Here is an 18,258-nt window from a genome sequence, read left to right as displayed (position 1 = left end):
TGGGAAGTGAAAAATGCCTGGTTCCCACTCTGAGGAAGGACAAAAATGAGATTGAAATTAAACTGGCTGGCTGGGGAATATGCTGTGGCTGTTTGTTCCTGATGTGAAGACTATATGTCTGTTTTTTGTCAAGGAGTTTTGCAACACAAGGGTGTACCAGGGATCTAAAGTAGCCATGTCATTCTTTATCACTCATACTTAGTCCACTTGAGTGATGATGACCACCCAACTTTAAAGTTTCCTTGTGTTTTGTTCTGTAATGGAAATGAAGTATTGATTGCATTGATGTTGGTTTTATATATAGCTTATTAAATATGTGGTAAAGATTTTTCAAAGGTTTATAGCTTCAGGGTACATTAAATTATGTAGGAGTTTCACTAGGTTTCTCACAGCTCATTGTGTTGAAAACTTTAAGTGAAGGCAATTTAATCTGTTGAAATAAATGAGATTTGGAGAGCCATCGTTGAGGACAGGACAGAGTGGGAAGTAAATATCATATTTAATCAAGTACAAGATGAGGTTTCCCTCCCAACCAGCATGGGGAAAAAGCCTCCTGTATTACATTTGCATACAAGGAAACCTCATTAAATACATTATATATCATTAAACTGCTGCCAAAAGCAGTAGTTGCTAATGGAAACCAACTATGAAGTTGATTAAATGCAGCCAATACTGAACATGACTATAAAACACATTGCCTATATTGGGCAGACATGTTGATGGGAACCTTCCTCAGCACTGACTCTTTTTCAAGTCACAGGGAGCCACTACATTGAATATTTTTTGATTTCCTCTTCATTCCTACAGGTGAACTGTGCCTTTTTTCCCCATTTCTAATGATTCCTGTTTCTTCACCAGCCTTAAACATCTAGCAAACCTCACCAAATGGATCCCCAAACAATTCACCTAGAATCCCTCTATCCCGTCTGCCCTTCCTCTCCCCCTGCACTCAGCTGGTCGCAAATGATTATTGTGGTTCAACCCTCCATGAGGTGGAGCTGGACCAGGTTGCCCTGTGCCTCATCTGCATATAAATTTTTGAAGGATCCCAGGACTCATGACAAGAACACCAAGATCCAGTCCTGAGTGGGGAATTAATTAGCACATGGATCCTTTCTGGGGGATATCTTGAGTACACACGCATACTGAACAGTGCTTAGTTATAGAGTTACCCTGTTTTTAAATGCTGTTGACTCTGCTGGGGCTGAGCCCAGTGAACTATGTGGTAAATTGCAAGTCTTTTGTTTTTAGACTAATATCATGGATAGTTTGTACTATATATAAGTAGATGGAAAACTACTGCTTAAAAGTGTGTTTATGGAGTACCTATGCTAAATCTTGCAGCAATTTCAAAAAGGTAAAATGCATCAATTCTGAGTAAGTAAATCTATGGGTACTGGGAAGTAAATCTATGGGTACTACATGCAAGTTACTACAGACATTTATTTCAAGGTCCTTGTTTTCAAATTTGCCCCTGACTTCCAGGTACTCAGGGAGAGCAGGTTTTGATAATAAGCAGCAGGGGAAGGGGCTGCAGAGGGAAGAAGTTAGGGGAGGGAGAAGAGGGCAAGGGAGTTCCCTAACCCCCAGATTTATTTTCCCTGCCATGGCTGTGGAAGGGGGACAAATTCAAGGCAAACCTCCAATAATTAGAATGTATATCTGAAAAATAATAATACATTTATACCTTTTTCATAGGTAGAGTTGAATTATTGGGCGGGCAGCGGGTGGGGGTTGTGTTATATTCAGGGTTGTCTTATATTCGAGAAATACAGTATTTCACTGAAAAAAGTGTTTGTCCCTTCTATTGACAGCTATCATATACGAATATAGTATCATATCAGCTGGTTATAAGTTTGTCTTTTAAATTCAATTTATAGTAACTAGAGTCCTGTGCGTCTAAGTGTCAGATTTTAATTCTTATTTTAACAGTTTAGTAGCATCACACAGTCTTGAATTGATGAACTTATAATATTCAGTTTGCCTATGTTCTGGTTTTCCTGCAGGTCTGAATGTAGTAACTGTGAGGTTGGAGATCAGTGCGGTATAATTATGCATGGCAATGCAGTCACTTTCTGTGAGCCATATGGTCCAAGAGAACTGGTAAGTAGATGTTGGCTAATTTGCATGGGTCAGGGGACTCCAGGTTCTGAATTCAGACCTCGTCAATGGCAGACATGTTGATGTGCTTTGAAAAGTTGGTGTTCAACAGAGAGGTTTTTAATAATCAGGGATCCTGGTTTTCTTTGTTTAAAAATCGCAGGTTCTCAGATTGAAACCTTCCAAAATCCACCTTTTTCCATGATTAAAATGAAACGCCACTATATCTATAGGTATCAGTTGAACACAATGTTTTATTGATATACTTACAATTTTAAAGCAGTTGGGAAGCCTACCAGTGCCTCAATCACTATAATAAAATACATTCTAAATACCTATAAATTTTGGCATTTGATTTTGGGTTTTTTTATCATGGAAAATAAGAGCTTCCTCTGTCCCCTTCACCTACCAGGACACGAGTACAGTTGTGGCTGTCCCCCCTGCTGCTTTATGGCACTGAGCAGCCCTGATATGCCGGTGCCCTGCCCATGTCATTGACCATCACTCCCTACCCACAGCCTCCCCAGCCCTGTTGATGCTCCTCACTTCCCCATCCACAGCCCCCTGGCCCTGCCGGTGCCCCTCACTCACCAGCCCTGGTCCCCTGGGACCTTCTGGTCCCCCTTATTCCTGACCCACAGCCCCCTTGGCCCTGTTGGTGTCCCTCACTTGGCACACACAATCCCCTGGGGCCTTGTGGTGCCCCTCACTCCTGACCCATAGCCTCCTGGCCCTGCCAGTGCCCCTCGATCTCCACCCAAAGCCCCCCCATCCTCCCCCAGACATGCCAGAGGGGACCCCCTGCTGCCAGGGCTATGGGGTCAGAGACCCAGGTCTGTAGCGCCCTGCCCCCTGCAGCAGTACCTGAGCCCCAGCGGCCACGCGTGGAAGGTAGTGGCTGCTGCAGCAGAGTGGAGTGCAGAGCCCAGTTCCTCCTCCCCCACAGGTGGCAAAGCCAGAACAGAGCCTGTGGGGGTGAGGGGGTAGATGCAGGCTGCCCACTGCAGGCTTGGGGCTGTCTGCCCTGCTGCCCTCCCCCTGGGGGCCTCCGTGGCCCAGCAGGCAATACCTAGCATGGCAAGGCAGAGCGGGACCATGTGGGGAAGCTCAGTGCTGCTGCCATGACCCCAGTGCCTCCATGGCAAGGCACCCCCTACCCACCCAGCAGCAGTGAGCAAACTGAATCTGGCCACTGATGTCTCAGTGTGTGTATAATGAGGTAATGTATTTACCTGGCTCACAGTAGTGTTAAAGCTTATAGCTGCTTTACTTAAAGGCTTGCTAAATATTATATGAGGCCAAAAACTAGTAGGCAGTTGATTGATTCACATCTATTTGGCATAATATTCAAAAGTATAAGTTTGGAATTGCATGGTATTGCTAGTTAACCACAGGGTTGTGTGACACCTTTTGCCACTTTATAATTACTTAATAATTTCTAAATGACAGATTTTTAGGGCCAGAACAATAAATTAAGCCAGCTATTTGGGTATTTGGCTGGCTAAATATCTGTATGCAGAGAAAGGTAGTTAGCCATGTTAGTTTGAAGTCAGGTAGAAGGCAGGGTAGATTGGCACCTTATAGACTAACTAAATCAGAGAGTTATGACCAATGTAGATCTGGTTCTAAATGACTTGTCCAAAGTCATTAAGGCAGCTAGCACCAGAGTTAGGACTAGGTTAATGGGAGGAAGAACATGAAGTAGGTTTATGAAGGAACTCAATACCTTTATGAATGGGATTGTATAACATAGCTGCTTGCATAGTTATATAACATAATTAGACCTGATGATCCAGGAAGTACCTTTTGGTCCTATGCTTTTCTGTCCTTTTGTTCCTAGTACCAATTTGTTTCTTTTTCCCAGTCTGGGCCAGGACCAACTGTAGATTTTCAAATCTCCTAATATGTATATTAAGTTTCTACTAAATTCTTTTTTTCTTATGCCTTTTACCCAATTTTCCTACTACTTGAGTCCTATTTCCCTATCCGCAGCAGATCAAGGCTTTGTTTCTCATTCCTTTTGTTTAGATCCCCTTCTCCCTGAATAATCAGACTTTCTCTGTCCTCCCCAGGCTATTCTTTTATCTTGTCACCCTCAGTCATGGCTGCTGAAATCTCGGCTCTCATCTCCATCACAGAGTAAATTTCATTATTGGTTTGAGATACTTGAACAAAAAATTTTGAATTTGCAAAATGAAAAAATCAGCTGATCTGACAGCCCTGGTTTGGTTCCTTGACCACCCCCTCCTTCCTCTGACTCCTGTGTGCAGCAACTGAGTGTACCTGTCTAGCGCTCTGGATGGATATTTTTAATGCCAAATCCAACATGTTGGTTGTTGAGAAATTACCAGTAGAGGAATCCTGGAAAGACTTATAGCTTCCATGATGCTGTAAGCAGAAAAAAAATGCTCTTTTAAAATTCCTCAGCATCAAAGAAAATAAAGGCCTCTCTCCACCTGCAACCCCCAATTCTTGAAGTCTTGATTAGCATCATTAATGTACAAAGTTTGTAACAACCTGTATTAACATAGTTCTTAAGCAATTAGAAAGATTTAGTTATCAAAAAGCATAAGTCAATTAATTTAACACAGTCTAATTTAATTCTGCATGAATACCTTTTCTGTAATTGATACATTTAATTTGTTAAACATATGAGCTACAGAACATTGATAAATTGAAGGGTTTCTTGTTGAAATTAGAACTCACGCAACAGAATTAATTGAATGTAAACTAAAATAATAGCTACTCATAACTCAACCAGAAAGCACTTTATTATTTAGCATGATAAATGTGATATCCAATATTGAAATTGATCCTAACAAAAAGCGTGCAAAGAGTTAAGTATTTAAAAGTTATTATTTAAGTTATAGTTTAAACCCCTGAGTTTTAAATTTTATGCAAGTATGGCTGCTTTACTTTTGTTGAGAGAGACAGGTTTGCCCATTAGGAAGATCTGAGAGGGAAAGGTATATTTTCAGTACAGGTTTTGTACACGTAGGGCACATATTTGTTCTACTGCAATCTCATATGGTCCTGTAGCTTTATTGTTTTTCATTTGGTTGATAACTGTTCGTACTTCTGTCTTAAGAATTTTCAAACCATCCATGTTCTTCTTAATAGATTGATAGATTCTTCTTATTGCCCCAGAGTTTTTTGCTCCTGGGTGCTCCCTTTGAACATGTGTCCAGGTACAAAAAACTCTGGAGCATATTGCTCTGGATTTTTTTCCTGCACAGTATGTGGAACCCAGTCGGAGCAGCCTGGGATGGCAACACGTCCAGGGGGTCAGCCTGCCAGCCCAGGGCTGCTCATAACAGGCTCCACGTGCTGTGGAAGGACTGGCTGTGGCACAAGGGTACTTCAACAAGAGGGACTGCCTGCTGGCTGGCCCCACACTGAAGCACCTTGTGCCCCAGCCAGCCAGAGCAGTGTCTACACATGCATTGCAAAAAACTCTGCCACAGGGTATTACTTGTATTTGCAAGTACTAGCCTGTTGCAAAGTTTATTAGTTTTGTGTACCCTAATAGGGGCGCGTGTGTAGACGCTGAGACATTTACTATGTAAGTATGTAGTTAATTAGTCAACTGTGCAGTAAACATCTTATGTAGACACACCAACTGCACAAGAGTTTTGGAATCTATCTTGTTAAATCCTTCTTAAGCCACATTTACACCACAACAATAGTGTGTCCCAACCAAGATAGCCCCAAGCACTCTTGGGCCACCTGTTCCACCAAGGATATTCCAAGCATACGAATATGTCAGTGAGGCATATCTGGAAATGAGATCTCAAGGGGTGTGTGTCTAACAGAGCACTTCCGGACACTGTGTGTGCCTATGGGAGCAGGGGAGAGTGCATATTTTGGGCCATTCCAGCTGAGGCATGCTGTTGCTGCTACAGCATAGATATACCCTGTGCTCATAGATTATTACCTGCAATAATATATTTTTGGGATCCTCCTGAAATGCACATAGTCTTTTATACGGGTGTAGGTTGTAGCCATGTTGGTCTAAGGACATAGGCAGACAATGTTCTTTGGTTGAATCTGATATCTTTTATTAAACCAACTTAAATAGCTGGAAAAATTCTTCCAGCTATTTAAGTTAGTCTAATAAAAGCTATCAGATTCACCCAAAGAACATTGTCTGCCATAGTCTTTTATGAGCTTCTCTACTATGCATTTTGACTAAGACTACATTGTAAGAAATTTGCCTTGTGAATGTAGCATGCAAAACAAAACACTCCCCAGCATACTTGCCTCTCCTAGGGAAGAGAATGAAAGAACAAAAAGGAATGACAGATGATAGTCACTTTTCTTACAGTACTACTGGAAATTGCTCCAGTGCAACAGGGATAAACACTATATAAGAATATACATAGACTAGACTAGACTAGAACACATTTGAGAACCCATTCTCAGACCTCTGTCTCTGATGTTTCAGTGTCTCTTTAGGAAATTCTTGCTTATCTCTGCTGTAGTAGTTGCTATTTTGGACAGGCCTAAATCGTGATCTTTGATTCTAATCTTCATTCCACTTAAGGTGGCAGATGATCAGATGTACAGAAGAATGATATGACCAAAACTGTATCTAAGCACTGACCTATGTTCTGTGTTAAATCAGATACTTGTCTAGCATAATTATCCAGAATCAAACTTTTTTAAAAGCTCTAGATTTTTAAAGAAGACTATGATCAGTAAAGAGGTAGGAGGATCTGTTTTGGTTTTAGGGTGTGCACCAGGTGAAAGAAATGCCTCAAAATATTATTCACTTTCTTGATACCTTCAAATCTGTTGTCTCCATATTCTGATTTTCTGGTCTTACTGAAAGGTCTTTTATTATAGGCCAAAGCACATGCTCTGATTATCCACTTAGAGAAATTCTCAAAAGAGAGAAAAAGTCTATGCAGGTCACTGAGCAGTACCAGTTGCTCTGCAGCATCAGAGGCCTGAAAAGCATTCAGAGAGTATTCAAGTTTAGAATCAGCTCTGCTTCTGTATCATTACACTGATTAGCTATCAGAGGAAAATGTGGAAATTCAAACATCAATGAGAAATAGGATTTACCTTAAGTCTCTCATACCGATACATGTTTTTCAAGAAACATTGGTTAATTCAAGAAGGCATGCATGCCTAATAATGAAAGAGCTCATGTTTGCATTTTATTCCGCAGGGAAATCATAGGCAAAATGTATTGTTCGTCCTTACAAACTATCTTTAAAACTATCTTTCTAATTCTGCCAGGGTCACTGGGCATTTAAGATATGGCAGCAATTCAGATTGCTCAGCAAGGCTGGCTTTAACTTATGCATTTACTCATTTAGTAAATGTTCATTCTGTGTTCATAAATGCTATTCTTCTTTCCCATGTTGATTTCCACTTTTCTTTCTTGCCTCCTGTTTGAGTCTGCTGAATCCAAGTCACCCCAAGAGAGCAATTTCTCTTGTAACACAAACTGGGCCCATCTAAACGTGCATATTAATGTGAAGCAATACACTCCAGAGCTTATTGCTCCAGGCCTGCCATTTGCATGTACTTCTGGGACCATAGCACGTTGAGCCAGATCAAAGCAGTGAGCCCTGGGGGTGAGCCTGCCCGCCTGGGGTTGCTCCCCCCAGCTCAGCGTGTTGTGGTGGAACTGGCTGGGGCATGAAGGTGCTTCAGCACAGGACTAGCTGACAGGCAGCCCTTGCACTCGAGCACCTTTGTGCCCCTGCCAGCCAGGGCAGTGTGTTCACATGTGGTGCTGCACAGTAGAAACCTCTGCAGCAGAACAGTACTTGTATTTACTTGTAGGATCCTGCTGTGGAGTAAATTAATTTACTCCAGCCTAATAGGGGCACACATGTAGACATATTATGTTTATTACGAGGCTAATTAATGTACTGCACAGTAAATATTTCATGTAGACGTGCCCTCTGCTTTCTGAGTTTAATAGAAGAGTTTGACCTTGAGTTTTCTTTGTAAATTATGCAAACAACCTCACACAAAAACAGTCATTGTTTTTACTCAAAAGATAAGATAGATGTTAGCTTGCCTCTTCTTACATAGGAGCATAGGATTTGGAAGGAACTAGTTGGATGTACCTACACATGCAATTAATGCAAAGCAATAAACTCTGGAGCAGTTTTAGCTGGAGTAAACTACTGCATGTGGTCCTGGGAAAGCAGCAATTTGAGCCAGGGTAGAGCAGGCCCAGGCTGCTAGGGATTATGGGGGGGTCAGTCCTAGGCTCCAGGTGATGGCACTGGGCGACAGAGCAGCTGGCTGGGTTGTGAAAGAGTGGAGCTGTGTGGCTAGCTGGCAGGCATGAGTCTGGCCCCTGGCTGACTGGGTGTAATTTATGCCCCCCGGTCAGCATCTACACAGGAGTTTAATTGCAGTTAATTATACAGCCGTAAAATAGTACTGTCCCCAACAGTGCAATCTTACACTGGTGTAAATTAGTTTACTGTGGCCTAATAGTGTCACGTGTATAGATGGTGACACTTTACTCCACTGCCAATTAGTCTACTTCACAGTTGAGCACACATGTAACACCACTTGGGTCTTCAAGTCCAGTTTCTAGCTAATACAGACAGATATCATATGACCCTCTTTGTAACTTGTCAAACGCCACCTTGAAGTTGGTCTTGTTGTTTGTCCATACTAGTATTGCTCCGGAACCTTGCTTGGAGCAGAAGTTTAAAAGACTTGGAGCAGAAGTTTAAACCTTGGAGAAGACATTTAAAAGACTTCCCGTTTCTTACTACAATTTATTCATGACCGGTTTATACATTTTTTATCCTGTGTGAATATTGTCCTTCATTTTAAACAACATCCCTTCATTTGAAATACCTCCCTCCCTGGTGTTAATGCCACAATGAATTTGCAAAAAGTAATATCCTTACTCAGCCTTAGTTTTGCTGGGCTAGACATGGCAAGCTCTTTTAATCTATACTTATAAAACAGACTGTCTGTTCCCCGGATCATCCTTGTAGCCATTCTCTCCACCTGTTCCAGTTTATCTGTTTGCCTCTGTAAATCACCCCACTGAATATTGAGCTCATTTTTGTCATGTGCCAGCCAAGTAAACATTAAGTAATGTTGATTTTTGCCTGCATCGTTAATTATAGGATTCCAAATGCACTAGAAGGGCTTGGAACTTCCTTTTGGCACTTCTTGTGTAGCTCTGTCATTTAAAAAAAAATTAACTTTTCACTTCTGCAGTTTCACAAAAACATGAGGTGATGCAGAACTAGAAGGGAGGAGACATCTGAGAAAGGGACAGGTTAAGTTTCTTAACCTATTCTTCCCATTACAGTTGCTGGTTGTATCTTCCCATTACAATTGCTCTTTCATAATCATATACAGCTGCAAGTATAAAATCTAGTTGGTTTGCACTATGTGTTATAAATGAAAATATGTTTAGCTGATAAGGAATTAGATTCTATTATTTTGCTTTAATCTTTAAGTCTTGATTTAAGAGTGAAAACCATTGTGCCTCTGCAGACTCCCACTGAAGTTAGGGACCAATTTATCCTTTAACCTTTCTGAACACTGATCAAGCACCAATGCTTGAAAATATTTGCTAGTTCTGTAGACGTGTACTGCCAAAGATGGAGAGTCTCTAGGTTTGACTTGTGATGAAATATCAATAATCAGAATGACATAATTTCAATGTCCATGATCACTCAACCTGAAAAGATTAAAAATGAATGGTTCTGTATACTGGAGACATGGAGCTCCAGAATATTCCAGTTTTTTGAAAAAAATGTGATAAAAGTAGTGTATTGATGTTTTGATGCAAAAAAGTAATATTGTGTGTGTTTCCTCCTCTAGACCACCTCCAGCCTTAACACGACTACTGCATCTGTCCTTCAGTTTTCCCTGGGTAAGTTTATACACCGTTTCACTTTAAAAAGTATTAAAAAATTGTTAAAATGAAAGCAACCCTGCTTTTTTAAATTTACATTTTTCTTCAATGTTTCTGTCTGCTTTGAGGGATTAAATCAAACTTTAAAAAATGTAACACATTTATTGATTCCCTTAGTGATGCTTTTGGTTGCTAACCAAAACATTAGAAAGAAACAGTTGTGCTAGTTTGTCTAAAGTTATATACTTATTAGTGTACCCTTTGATGCTAATTTTATTTTTATTATCTAGTAAATGCCAGCATATCAATAACTGCCTATTTTGTAAAATGTGATTACTGATTAAAAATTGATTTGGTAAAAATGGGTTCTCCTCTTGCAACATAGTAAAATCTTATGTATCTTAAAGTTGTATCTGCTTACTTGAATACCAAAAGCAAGATGTCGGTACTAGTAAAACTGCTGTCTCAATAATTCAGCTAAGGAAAAGCAAACTAGATTTCATTTTGGTTTATGCATCAACACTAATTTTTGTAAGGCTACCTGCTATAAATGCCTTAAGATTTTCACTGTAGATTATGGACAACAGTGGCTTGTACTGAGAGACAGATTTAGAAAGAGCTTAATTTATAATACGGACTTCAGTGTTAAAAAATATGAAGGGAAAAATGTTCTTTTAATAAAAAAAATCAATAAGAAAAATCAGGCTAGGTATGCTGTCTTTTTCCTTTGAGGACTCCTAGAAATGTAATTCCAAATTATATTCCCATTTTTTAAAAAGTAATTCTCCAAGTGTCCCTTAGTGGGGCTGTGATTAAACGCTAGAAATCTCTGCTGGAAATGAGAAATGTCAGACTGGAAAACCATTTGTGGTTTAACTTTTAGAACAATTGTAAGATCAAAGTCTAGCAGGCTCAAAAGTAATGTTGGTGAAATTCATTTTATTTTAAATTAGTTATTTGGCTTTTTATTTTATTTGGTGGTTATTTGCCACAGCTCTACATATTGCAGTTCATCTTTCATGAGGGAGTTTGTGTAATAATCTGATTTCTTTCATTTTCAACTACTGCTTACACAGAATCAGAACAACGTACACATGCGTAGATCAAACCACAGCTTGTTTATTTGGTTGCCTCCCTATCCTTCCCATCCATTCCCTCTGCTGCTTTCACCTTTGGTCATTGTGTTAAACAGCCTTCCCAGCAATTTTCTGGTGGAAGGCTTTGAATTGAGAACAGAGAGTACAACATCTTGTGGGAGGACAGATTCCAAGGGAGCATATATTTTGGAACAGGGCCTGTTGGTGACCTTTCAAAGGCCTCTGGTTTTCCTTTGGGTAAAACAAAAAAGGGGTTGGAGCAGATGATTGGTTATTGTCTACCCATCCACCACCCATTTAAACCTGGCCAGGCTTTCTGAAATTCTTTTCTTTTATTTAGCTTCCCAACCCTCCCTCACTTTAATTACAGCATGACGGTTATATCTTTTGAAATGCTGCAGGTCTGACTGATTGCCTGGGTTTAGAAAGGACTTTTTCCCCCGTGAAGTCAAATTTTCAAGAGATCTAATGGTTTGACATTTTCCCCCCTCAAACTTCAGGGAGGCCCAGGTAGGTCTATAGCAATTGTATTTCAAAGGTTAAAATTAGGAAATTAAAAATGTTAGCTTGTTGCAGCTGGCATCCAATGCAGGTGAAATGCTAAAAGAGCAGCTCCCAGATGCAAATGAGGGATAGGATTTCACTGATGGACCTTATGTTTGGGGATGAGGTCTAAGGTCCTCCTTATGGTAACTTTGCACATCCAGTCCCACCTACACAGGGAGAAAGAAGTTAGAAATAAATTGAGGAGGGAATATCCTGCACTGGAAACAGTTAAACACCTGGATTGACAGAGCGGGGATTTGGGGACTGCCATACTGAATTATTAAAACTGTGACCCATCCCATATGTGTGTGATTCATATCCCTGCCTGGCTTGCTTCTCAGCAATTTAGACTTTGATCTTGCAACTGATACATACTGGGCAATTCTTGTTCAGACCATGATTGAAATCAATGAAGTTTGGTTTGGGGATTGCTTTAGACCCAAACCACTAGACATTTGCCAGTTTCCAACATGTGCCTCATTTCCAGCAGATATTTCCATAGAATAATCATCCCCATTAAAATCACAGAAAATTACTTTTTAAAAAATGAATACAACAATCTGTTTGCACACTACTAACTCCAGAATCAAGGCTTTAGATTGTAATCTTTTGGCGGTAGCTTTATATTAGATTAACACTATAGTGTACAGGTAGACCCTGGGCAACAATTTGGTGTAGGTCTTTTAACCAACACCTCTAGTCCTTTAACCAGACATCTCCCACAGTAGCCACCTTTTGTAAATCTACTGCAACTTAACACTTTGACTTATAGATTCAAAGATTCATAGATTCATAGACATTAGGGGCTGAAAGGGATCTCGCAAGATCATCGAGTCCAGGCCCCCTACCGTAGGCAGGAAGTCTACTGGGATCAAATGACCCCCTCAAGATAAGAATCCAAATGCCATTTAAATGAGTCCAGAGTAGGTGCTTGCACCACCACTGGGGGAGTCTGTTCCAGACCTTGGAAACTTAGGTTGTAAAGAAGTTTCTCCTTCTGTCTAGTCTAAATCGGCCTTCCATAATTTTGTGGCTGTTAGACCTTGTTATCCCTTGGGGCGCTCTGGTGAATAACTGTTCTCCCAGATCCTGGTGCACCCCCCTTATGTACTTATAGGCTGCCACTAAGTCCCCCCGAGCCTTCTCTTCTCCAGGCTGAAGAGTCCCATGTCCCTCAGCCTCTCCTTGTAAGGCTTGCTCTCTTTGCCTTTGATCATGTGGGTGGCTCTCCTCTGAACTCTCTCAAGCTTATCCATGTCCCTCCTGAAGTGGGGGGGTCCAAAACCGGATGTAGTACTCCAGCTGCAGCCTCACTAAGGCCGAGTAGAGTGGAAGGATGACATCCCTGATTTTGCTTGAGATGCATCAGAACAGACTTAGGGAACAGCAAAAAAATAAACATACAGGCTAGGGACAGACATGATACATAAACTGGTATAAGTGATTCGAAACTGGTTTAAATTGTAACAGATCAGAAGTTCAGTGCACAGAGACCTATTTAAAATGGCCCAAACCAGTTTAAGATAGATCTGGACAGATGCAGTATCAGACTTAACTGATCTGGTTAAACTGGCCTGTTGAACTTCTGTCCAAGATCCCCTCCCAACACAAGTTAGGTCTCAGCCTTCCTGTATCCAAGGATGCAGTGAAGCCGTCGCTAACCCCTGCCTCTCAGCTTGGATAGGCTAGACTCTGCCCCAGCTTTCCCAGCTTCAACCCAGCTAGGCAGCCCCACCCTGACTGTCACAGACCTGAGGCAGCCTCCCCAGCCCCATTGGCAATGGTAGGGGTACAGGCAAGGAGGAGTACAGACTTCTGGCCCAGCCCCTGCTCCTCTCAGGCAGAGTCTGTACAGCAGGGGGTGGGGGAAGCCTCCAGAGGTGGGGAATTTTGCCCTTGCAGCATGGCTCTGCTGCCCCAGCCCCATCCCCTCATCTCAGCCTCTCAGCCATGGGGGACAGGTGAGGGGGAAGGAATGGACCTCCGCCCCAGCCCCCAACTGGGGTCTGCACAGTGGGGCAAGCCCCCCAGGCAGGGGCTTTCTTCCCCAAAATGCAGCTTCACTGTGCTGCAAATGCCTCAGTCCTGTACCCTCACCCTCACTGTCATCTTTGGGGCTTTCCCCCGTCCCCCAAAATGTGCAAACCCCAGCAGGGGGACCAGAGCAGGGTCCATTCCCTCCCGCCCACCCCAACCCCATGGCTGATAGGCAGGTGGCTGGTGAGGGGGCAGGGCTAGGGAGTTTGCAGCCGAGTGGAGCTGAGCTGGGGGGGATAGCCCACACCTCAGGGGTTTTCCCTCCCATCTATTTTTCAGACTCTGGAAGGCAGGGTGAGGTGGGGGTCTTTTCCTCCACACCTGCCCCCCAGTGGCTGACAGGTGGGGGGGCTAGCAAAAGGGCAGGGCTGAGGCTATTGCAGCCTGACAGAACCCTCTGCAAGGGAGACAGCCATTGCCTCAAGGGCTTTCCCCACCGCCTGCTGTGTGGACACTGGCTGGTGGACCAGAGCAGAGTCTGTCCCCCCCACACCACCACCACCACCACCACCACCACATACCGCCTTCTCCGGATGACAGGCGAGGGCTGGCAATGGGGTGGGGCCAGGGCATTTGCAGCATGACGGGGCTGGGAGGTGTGCAAGTGTGCCCCCTTTGGCACATTTGCCCACCTTGGCCAACCCATGAGTGAATGTGTTCTCTGTTCAATAATGGTCCAATCTACCCAGCTTAGAGAAAGCTCAGGTTTTTTGACTGTCTGTACTTAGCTACAGTCGTCCAGATTTTATTACAAATCCCAAAGGTTAAGAATCCCAAAGCTTATCAAATAATGTACAAGAAAGATAACTCCCCAGTGTCATGTCCATTAATTGATGATCTAATAGCTTTCTTAAAAGTGCTACACATTCAATAGCCATAGGGTTTTTTCAGAGGCCAGAAGTTTAGAAAAGAGGAGCAACACTCAGATGGAAGTTTCCTTTGCCTTACAGGAATGGTAAGTTATTCCTCTACAAAATTTCATAATAAGATCTGGGCTTATTGACATACAGAATCTGAAACAACATGGTTCAGAGTTTAAAAACATTTTTGAATGTATAGCATTCTTTTTTAATGGGAACATCACTCCTGTTGGGCTGTGTTCATTTTAAGCCATTAGCATGGGCACTGACCTGAAGGTTGGGATGCAGTGTTCATTTAACGTGCTATCTGCCTAATCACACTGGGGCTAGGAACAGATATTCAACAAGCCTGTGCCTGAATTGATTCAGTCTTTGCAGGTTAGTCTAACCTGGCTAGGCTGAACCAGTTTGTAACAGTACAAACATCCCTTCTGACTGAGGAAATGCTGGCACATGCCTGCAGTGGCTCAAGCTAGAAGCCAGGGGGCACTAGAACAGCCCTCCCTACCTTTCCATAGTGCTGAGCTGAGGGGGGGGTTTGGCCAGGCCTTGGCAGGACACTGATTAGGGAGTGGTGCCCCACCTCCTGTTGATAACAGAGCATTTAGTTACACAGCAGGGAATTACACATGAAGTTGTTAGTATTTATCAGTCCATAAAACAAAACAAAACAAAACAAAGCCTCTCTCATTAGTTCAAGCTCTTCTTAAACAACTTTTTACAAGGAAGGAATGGAGGGACATTACCAGCTACCTGTTGGTTAGCTCCATAAAGCCCTGAGCTGACACTGTCCTGCCTGCCTTTGTCTTGTTTCCCACAGCACAGACAGTAGCCAGCATGTGGTCTGCTAGGTACTTCTGAGAGGTGTCTGTGTAGGGCAGAGGGGAGGGGGGAATCCCTGCTTGAGCAGGGAGTGGTGAGGGTTGGGGAAGGGGAGCAGAAGGAAGCCAGGCAGGCCCCCTGTACCTGCAGTCGCTGCTGAGCTCCAGCCAGGGAGCAGAGGGGTGGGGCCTGCACTGCTGGGCTGGAGCAGAGAGCAGTGCCCTGCCCAGTAGGGCTGTGTAAAATTTCACCAAGTGTTTTGTTTCCAAGCTGTTTCGATGTGTTTCAAGCTCAAAACAGCGAAATTGAAATGGAACAAAAAGCATCGAAACAGCTTTGAAATGAAATGAGGGCACTGGAAATATTTTGAATGTTTCAAAACATTTCGAGTTTCAAAGCAGCCAGGTGGTGGGAGGCAGGGGAGAGCCAGGGCTGTGCTCTGAGTGACTCCACAGCCCCATGTAGCTCAGCCCAGTGGGGAGCACAGCCCTAGCCCTCCCTGCCTCCCACCACCGAGCTGCACTCCATGGGGCCGGCAGAGCCGATCAGAGCTCAGAGCTGGCTCTGTTCACCTGCCACCGCCAGGCTGCGCTCCAGTCGGCTCCACCAGCCCCATGGAGCATAGCCCAGCAGTGGGAGGTGGAGCAGCTGTGCTCCAAGGGGCTGGTGGAGCCAATCAGAAAGCAGCGCTGGCTCACTGCACCCCGATTGGCTCTGCCAGCCCCATGCAGCTCAGCCCCAGCTCTGTCCGCCTCCCACCACTGGGCTGCACTCCGTGGGATTGATGGAGTCAATCGAACCGCAGCCCATGCCCAACGCCGGTCCCAGGTGACAGAGCAGCCTTCTCACATCTGGGGTGCAGATCCCAGGACTCACACCCCCAGGAGGGCTGCTGGGCTGTGCCGGACTCGTCCCAGCGGTGCGTGCCCCCAGATCTGTGTACTGGATGAGGGGAAGCTGCCACTGCTGCCTGGGCCAGGTGGCAGCAGCAATTTTCTCCAGTGCTGGGGTGCTGGTCCCAGGTGACAGGGCAGCCTCCTCTCATCTGGGGCACAGATCCAGGGGCCCACATCCTCAACGGAAGTCCAGTACAGCCCCGCAGCCCTCCCGGGGGTGCAGGCCCCCGGATCTGCACCTGGATGACAGGAGGCTGCCACTCCTACCTGGGGCCAGCGGCAGCATCAGTGTTCCTCGGCAGTGGGTATGAGCTGCACCCAGCGCCAATCCCAGGCTGCAGCAGCAGCCTTCTGTCATCCAGTGCAGATCTGGGAGTCCAGCACAACCCCACAGCCTTTCCAGGGGTGCAAGCCCCTGGATCTGCATGCTGGATGACAGGAGACAGCCGCTGCTGGCAAATTTTACTTTCAAGACTTTGAGGTGTAGTTTCTGAGAAACCTCTGCACCTATCCTTGAAACTTGGCAGGCTTCATGCCATCAGAAGGGGCTACTATCCCCACACTTTTCATCTGACTCAAGCAACAAATGACAACATTTTAGGCATTTTCATGATTGCCCATTGTAGCCTATGGGTGAAACATCGAACCAGCTAAACAGTTTCGATGAAACGAAAGGGTCAGCACTTCAAAACAAAATGATGAAACAAAACACTGTCCCTTCAAAACAGTGAAATTGATGTCAAAACAAAAAGATGGTGTTTTGCACAGCCCTACTGCCCAGGATACTAAAGCAAATGGGATACCATGAGACTCTGGTTTAACTTAAACCAGGAAGGGGTCTGGGACAGACATTGCATAAACCAGTTTGACCCAAATCAGTTAATTCTGATACTACATTCAACCAGGTTTCTCTCAAACGGGTTTCAGTCATTTTCACACTGGTTTATGTTCAGTGAACATCTGTTCTGTTACAGGTTTAAACCAGTTTCTGATCACCTAACCAGTTTATATGTAATGTCTGTCCCTAGCCAAAAGGTTTCTAGTTACTTGAGACTCTTTCATCATTCTTGATTATAGTTCTCTAGAACCAAACACTGACACATGAAAGACAAATTCCAGTAATTACTTATTTGTACGGTGGGACTGCTCACAATTGAAATATTTTAAGTAATACCTTTGGGCTCTGTCAAGCCAGAATTTCTAATTCCACAACTGGAACAATGGAGTGTCACACACCAGCTCCCAAGCCAAGTGCCATAAAGCATTAGAATGATTCATTAGCTGGAATACTCTCAGGTTCCACTCACAAAAAACAGACCTCTCTCCATAGCAGCATCCCTTCCTCAGACTTCCTCAGAACATGATCTACCATTCCCAGAGGCCAGTCTGAGGAAGGTGACTCATACTAGTGGTAGCTTAGTGATTGAACTGAGCATAAAGAGAGGCCTATGAGACAGCTAGAACAAGAAGGGATGAGGAAAAGGGGGAAAGTCTCTAGGAAGAACAGCACTGAGGCATAAGTTTTGTAACAGGCATCACTTGGCACATGATGACTGTAGGTTGCTGTATGTGTTTCTTTGAAAGGTATGTACTCAGAGACTGTGCTGTAGGTATGCTGTGTACCCTTTGCTAGGTGCACTGACAATAGTAGACTGTTTAATTTTCTATTTCTCCATGGTGCATCTAAGAGAAGTATAAAGCATCAGACTAAGATACTGTGGGGAGTGCTAATGTAACTCCCCCACAGTATACTATGAATTCATTCATTCTCTGAAAATCACAACATGAAAAACACAAAATCTGTGCGGTGCAGGTCTACCCTGCCTGCTGCTTGACCTCAGACAAACATGGCTAACTATGGCTCTCCAATTACAATGTGAAAATTGGGAGCATAAGAATATTATATTACTTTGTCTTTGTAACTTACTAATGCAGCATGGTGTGTTAGGCAGCTAGTCATTTTAACCTGATATGGGCAGCTTGGTATGAAAGCATGCTTTCTTCACTCCTGCTCATCAAAAAAATTCATACATTCCTTGCCAGCT

General features: G+C 43.6%; 1 protein-coding gene across 1 annotated transcript in view; it reads left to right on the top strand.

The window, feature by feature from the left end:
* Nucleotides 1-18,258, top strand: part of RELN (reelin) — a 479,029-nt gene that overhangs the window by 197,917 nt on the left and 262,854 nt on the right. The window contains exons 7-8 of the mRNA XM_025214714.1: nucleotides 2,007-2,103; nucleotides 9,922-9,973. Of these exons, the coding sequence (XP_025070499.1) occupies nucleotides 2,007-2,103; nucleotides 9,922-9,973 (149 nt within the window). The remainder of the gene's footprint in view (nucleotides 1-2,006; nucleotides 2,104-9,921; nucleotides 9,974-18,258) is intronic.

This window comes from Alligator sinensis, unplaced genomic scaffold (assembly GCF_000455745.1).
Source record: "Alligator sinensis unplaced genomic scaffold, ASM45574v1 scaffold915_1, whole genome shotgun sequence".
Classification (NCBI taxonomy): domain Eukaryota; kingdom Metazoa; phylum Chordata; order Crocodylia; family Alligatoridae; genus Alligator; species Alligator sinensis.
Note: the sequence above shows the minus strand (reverse complement) of the source record. Positions and strands in the feature narration are given on the sequence as shown.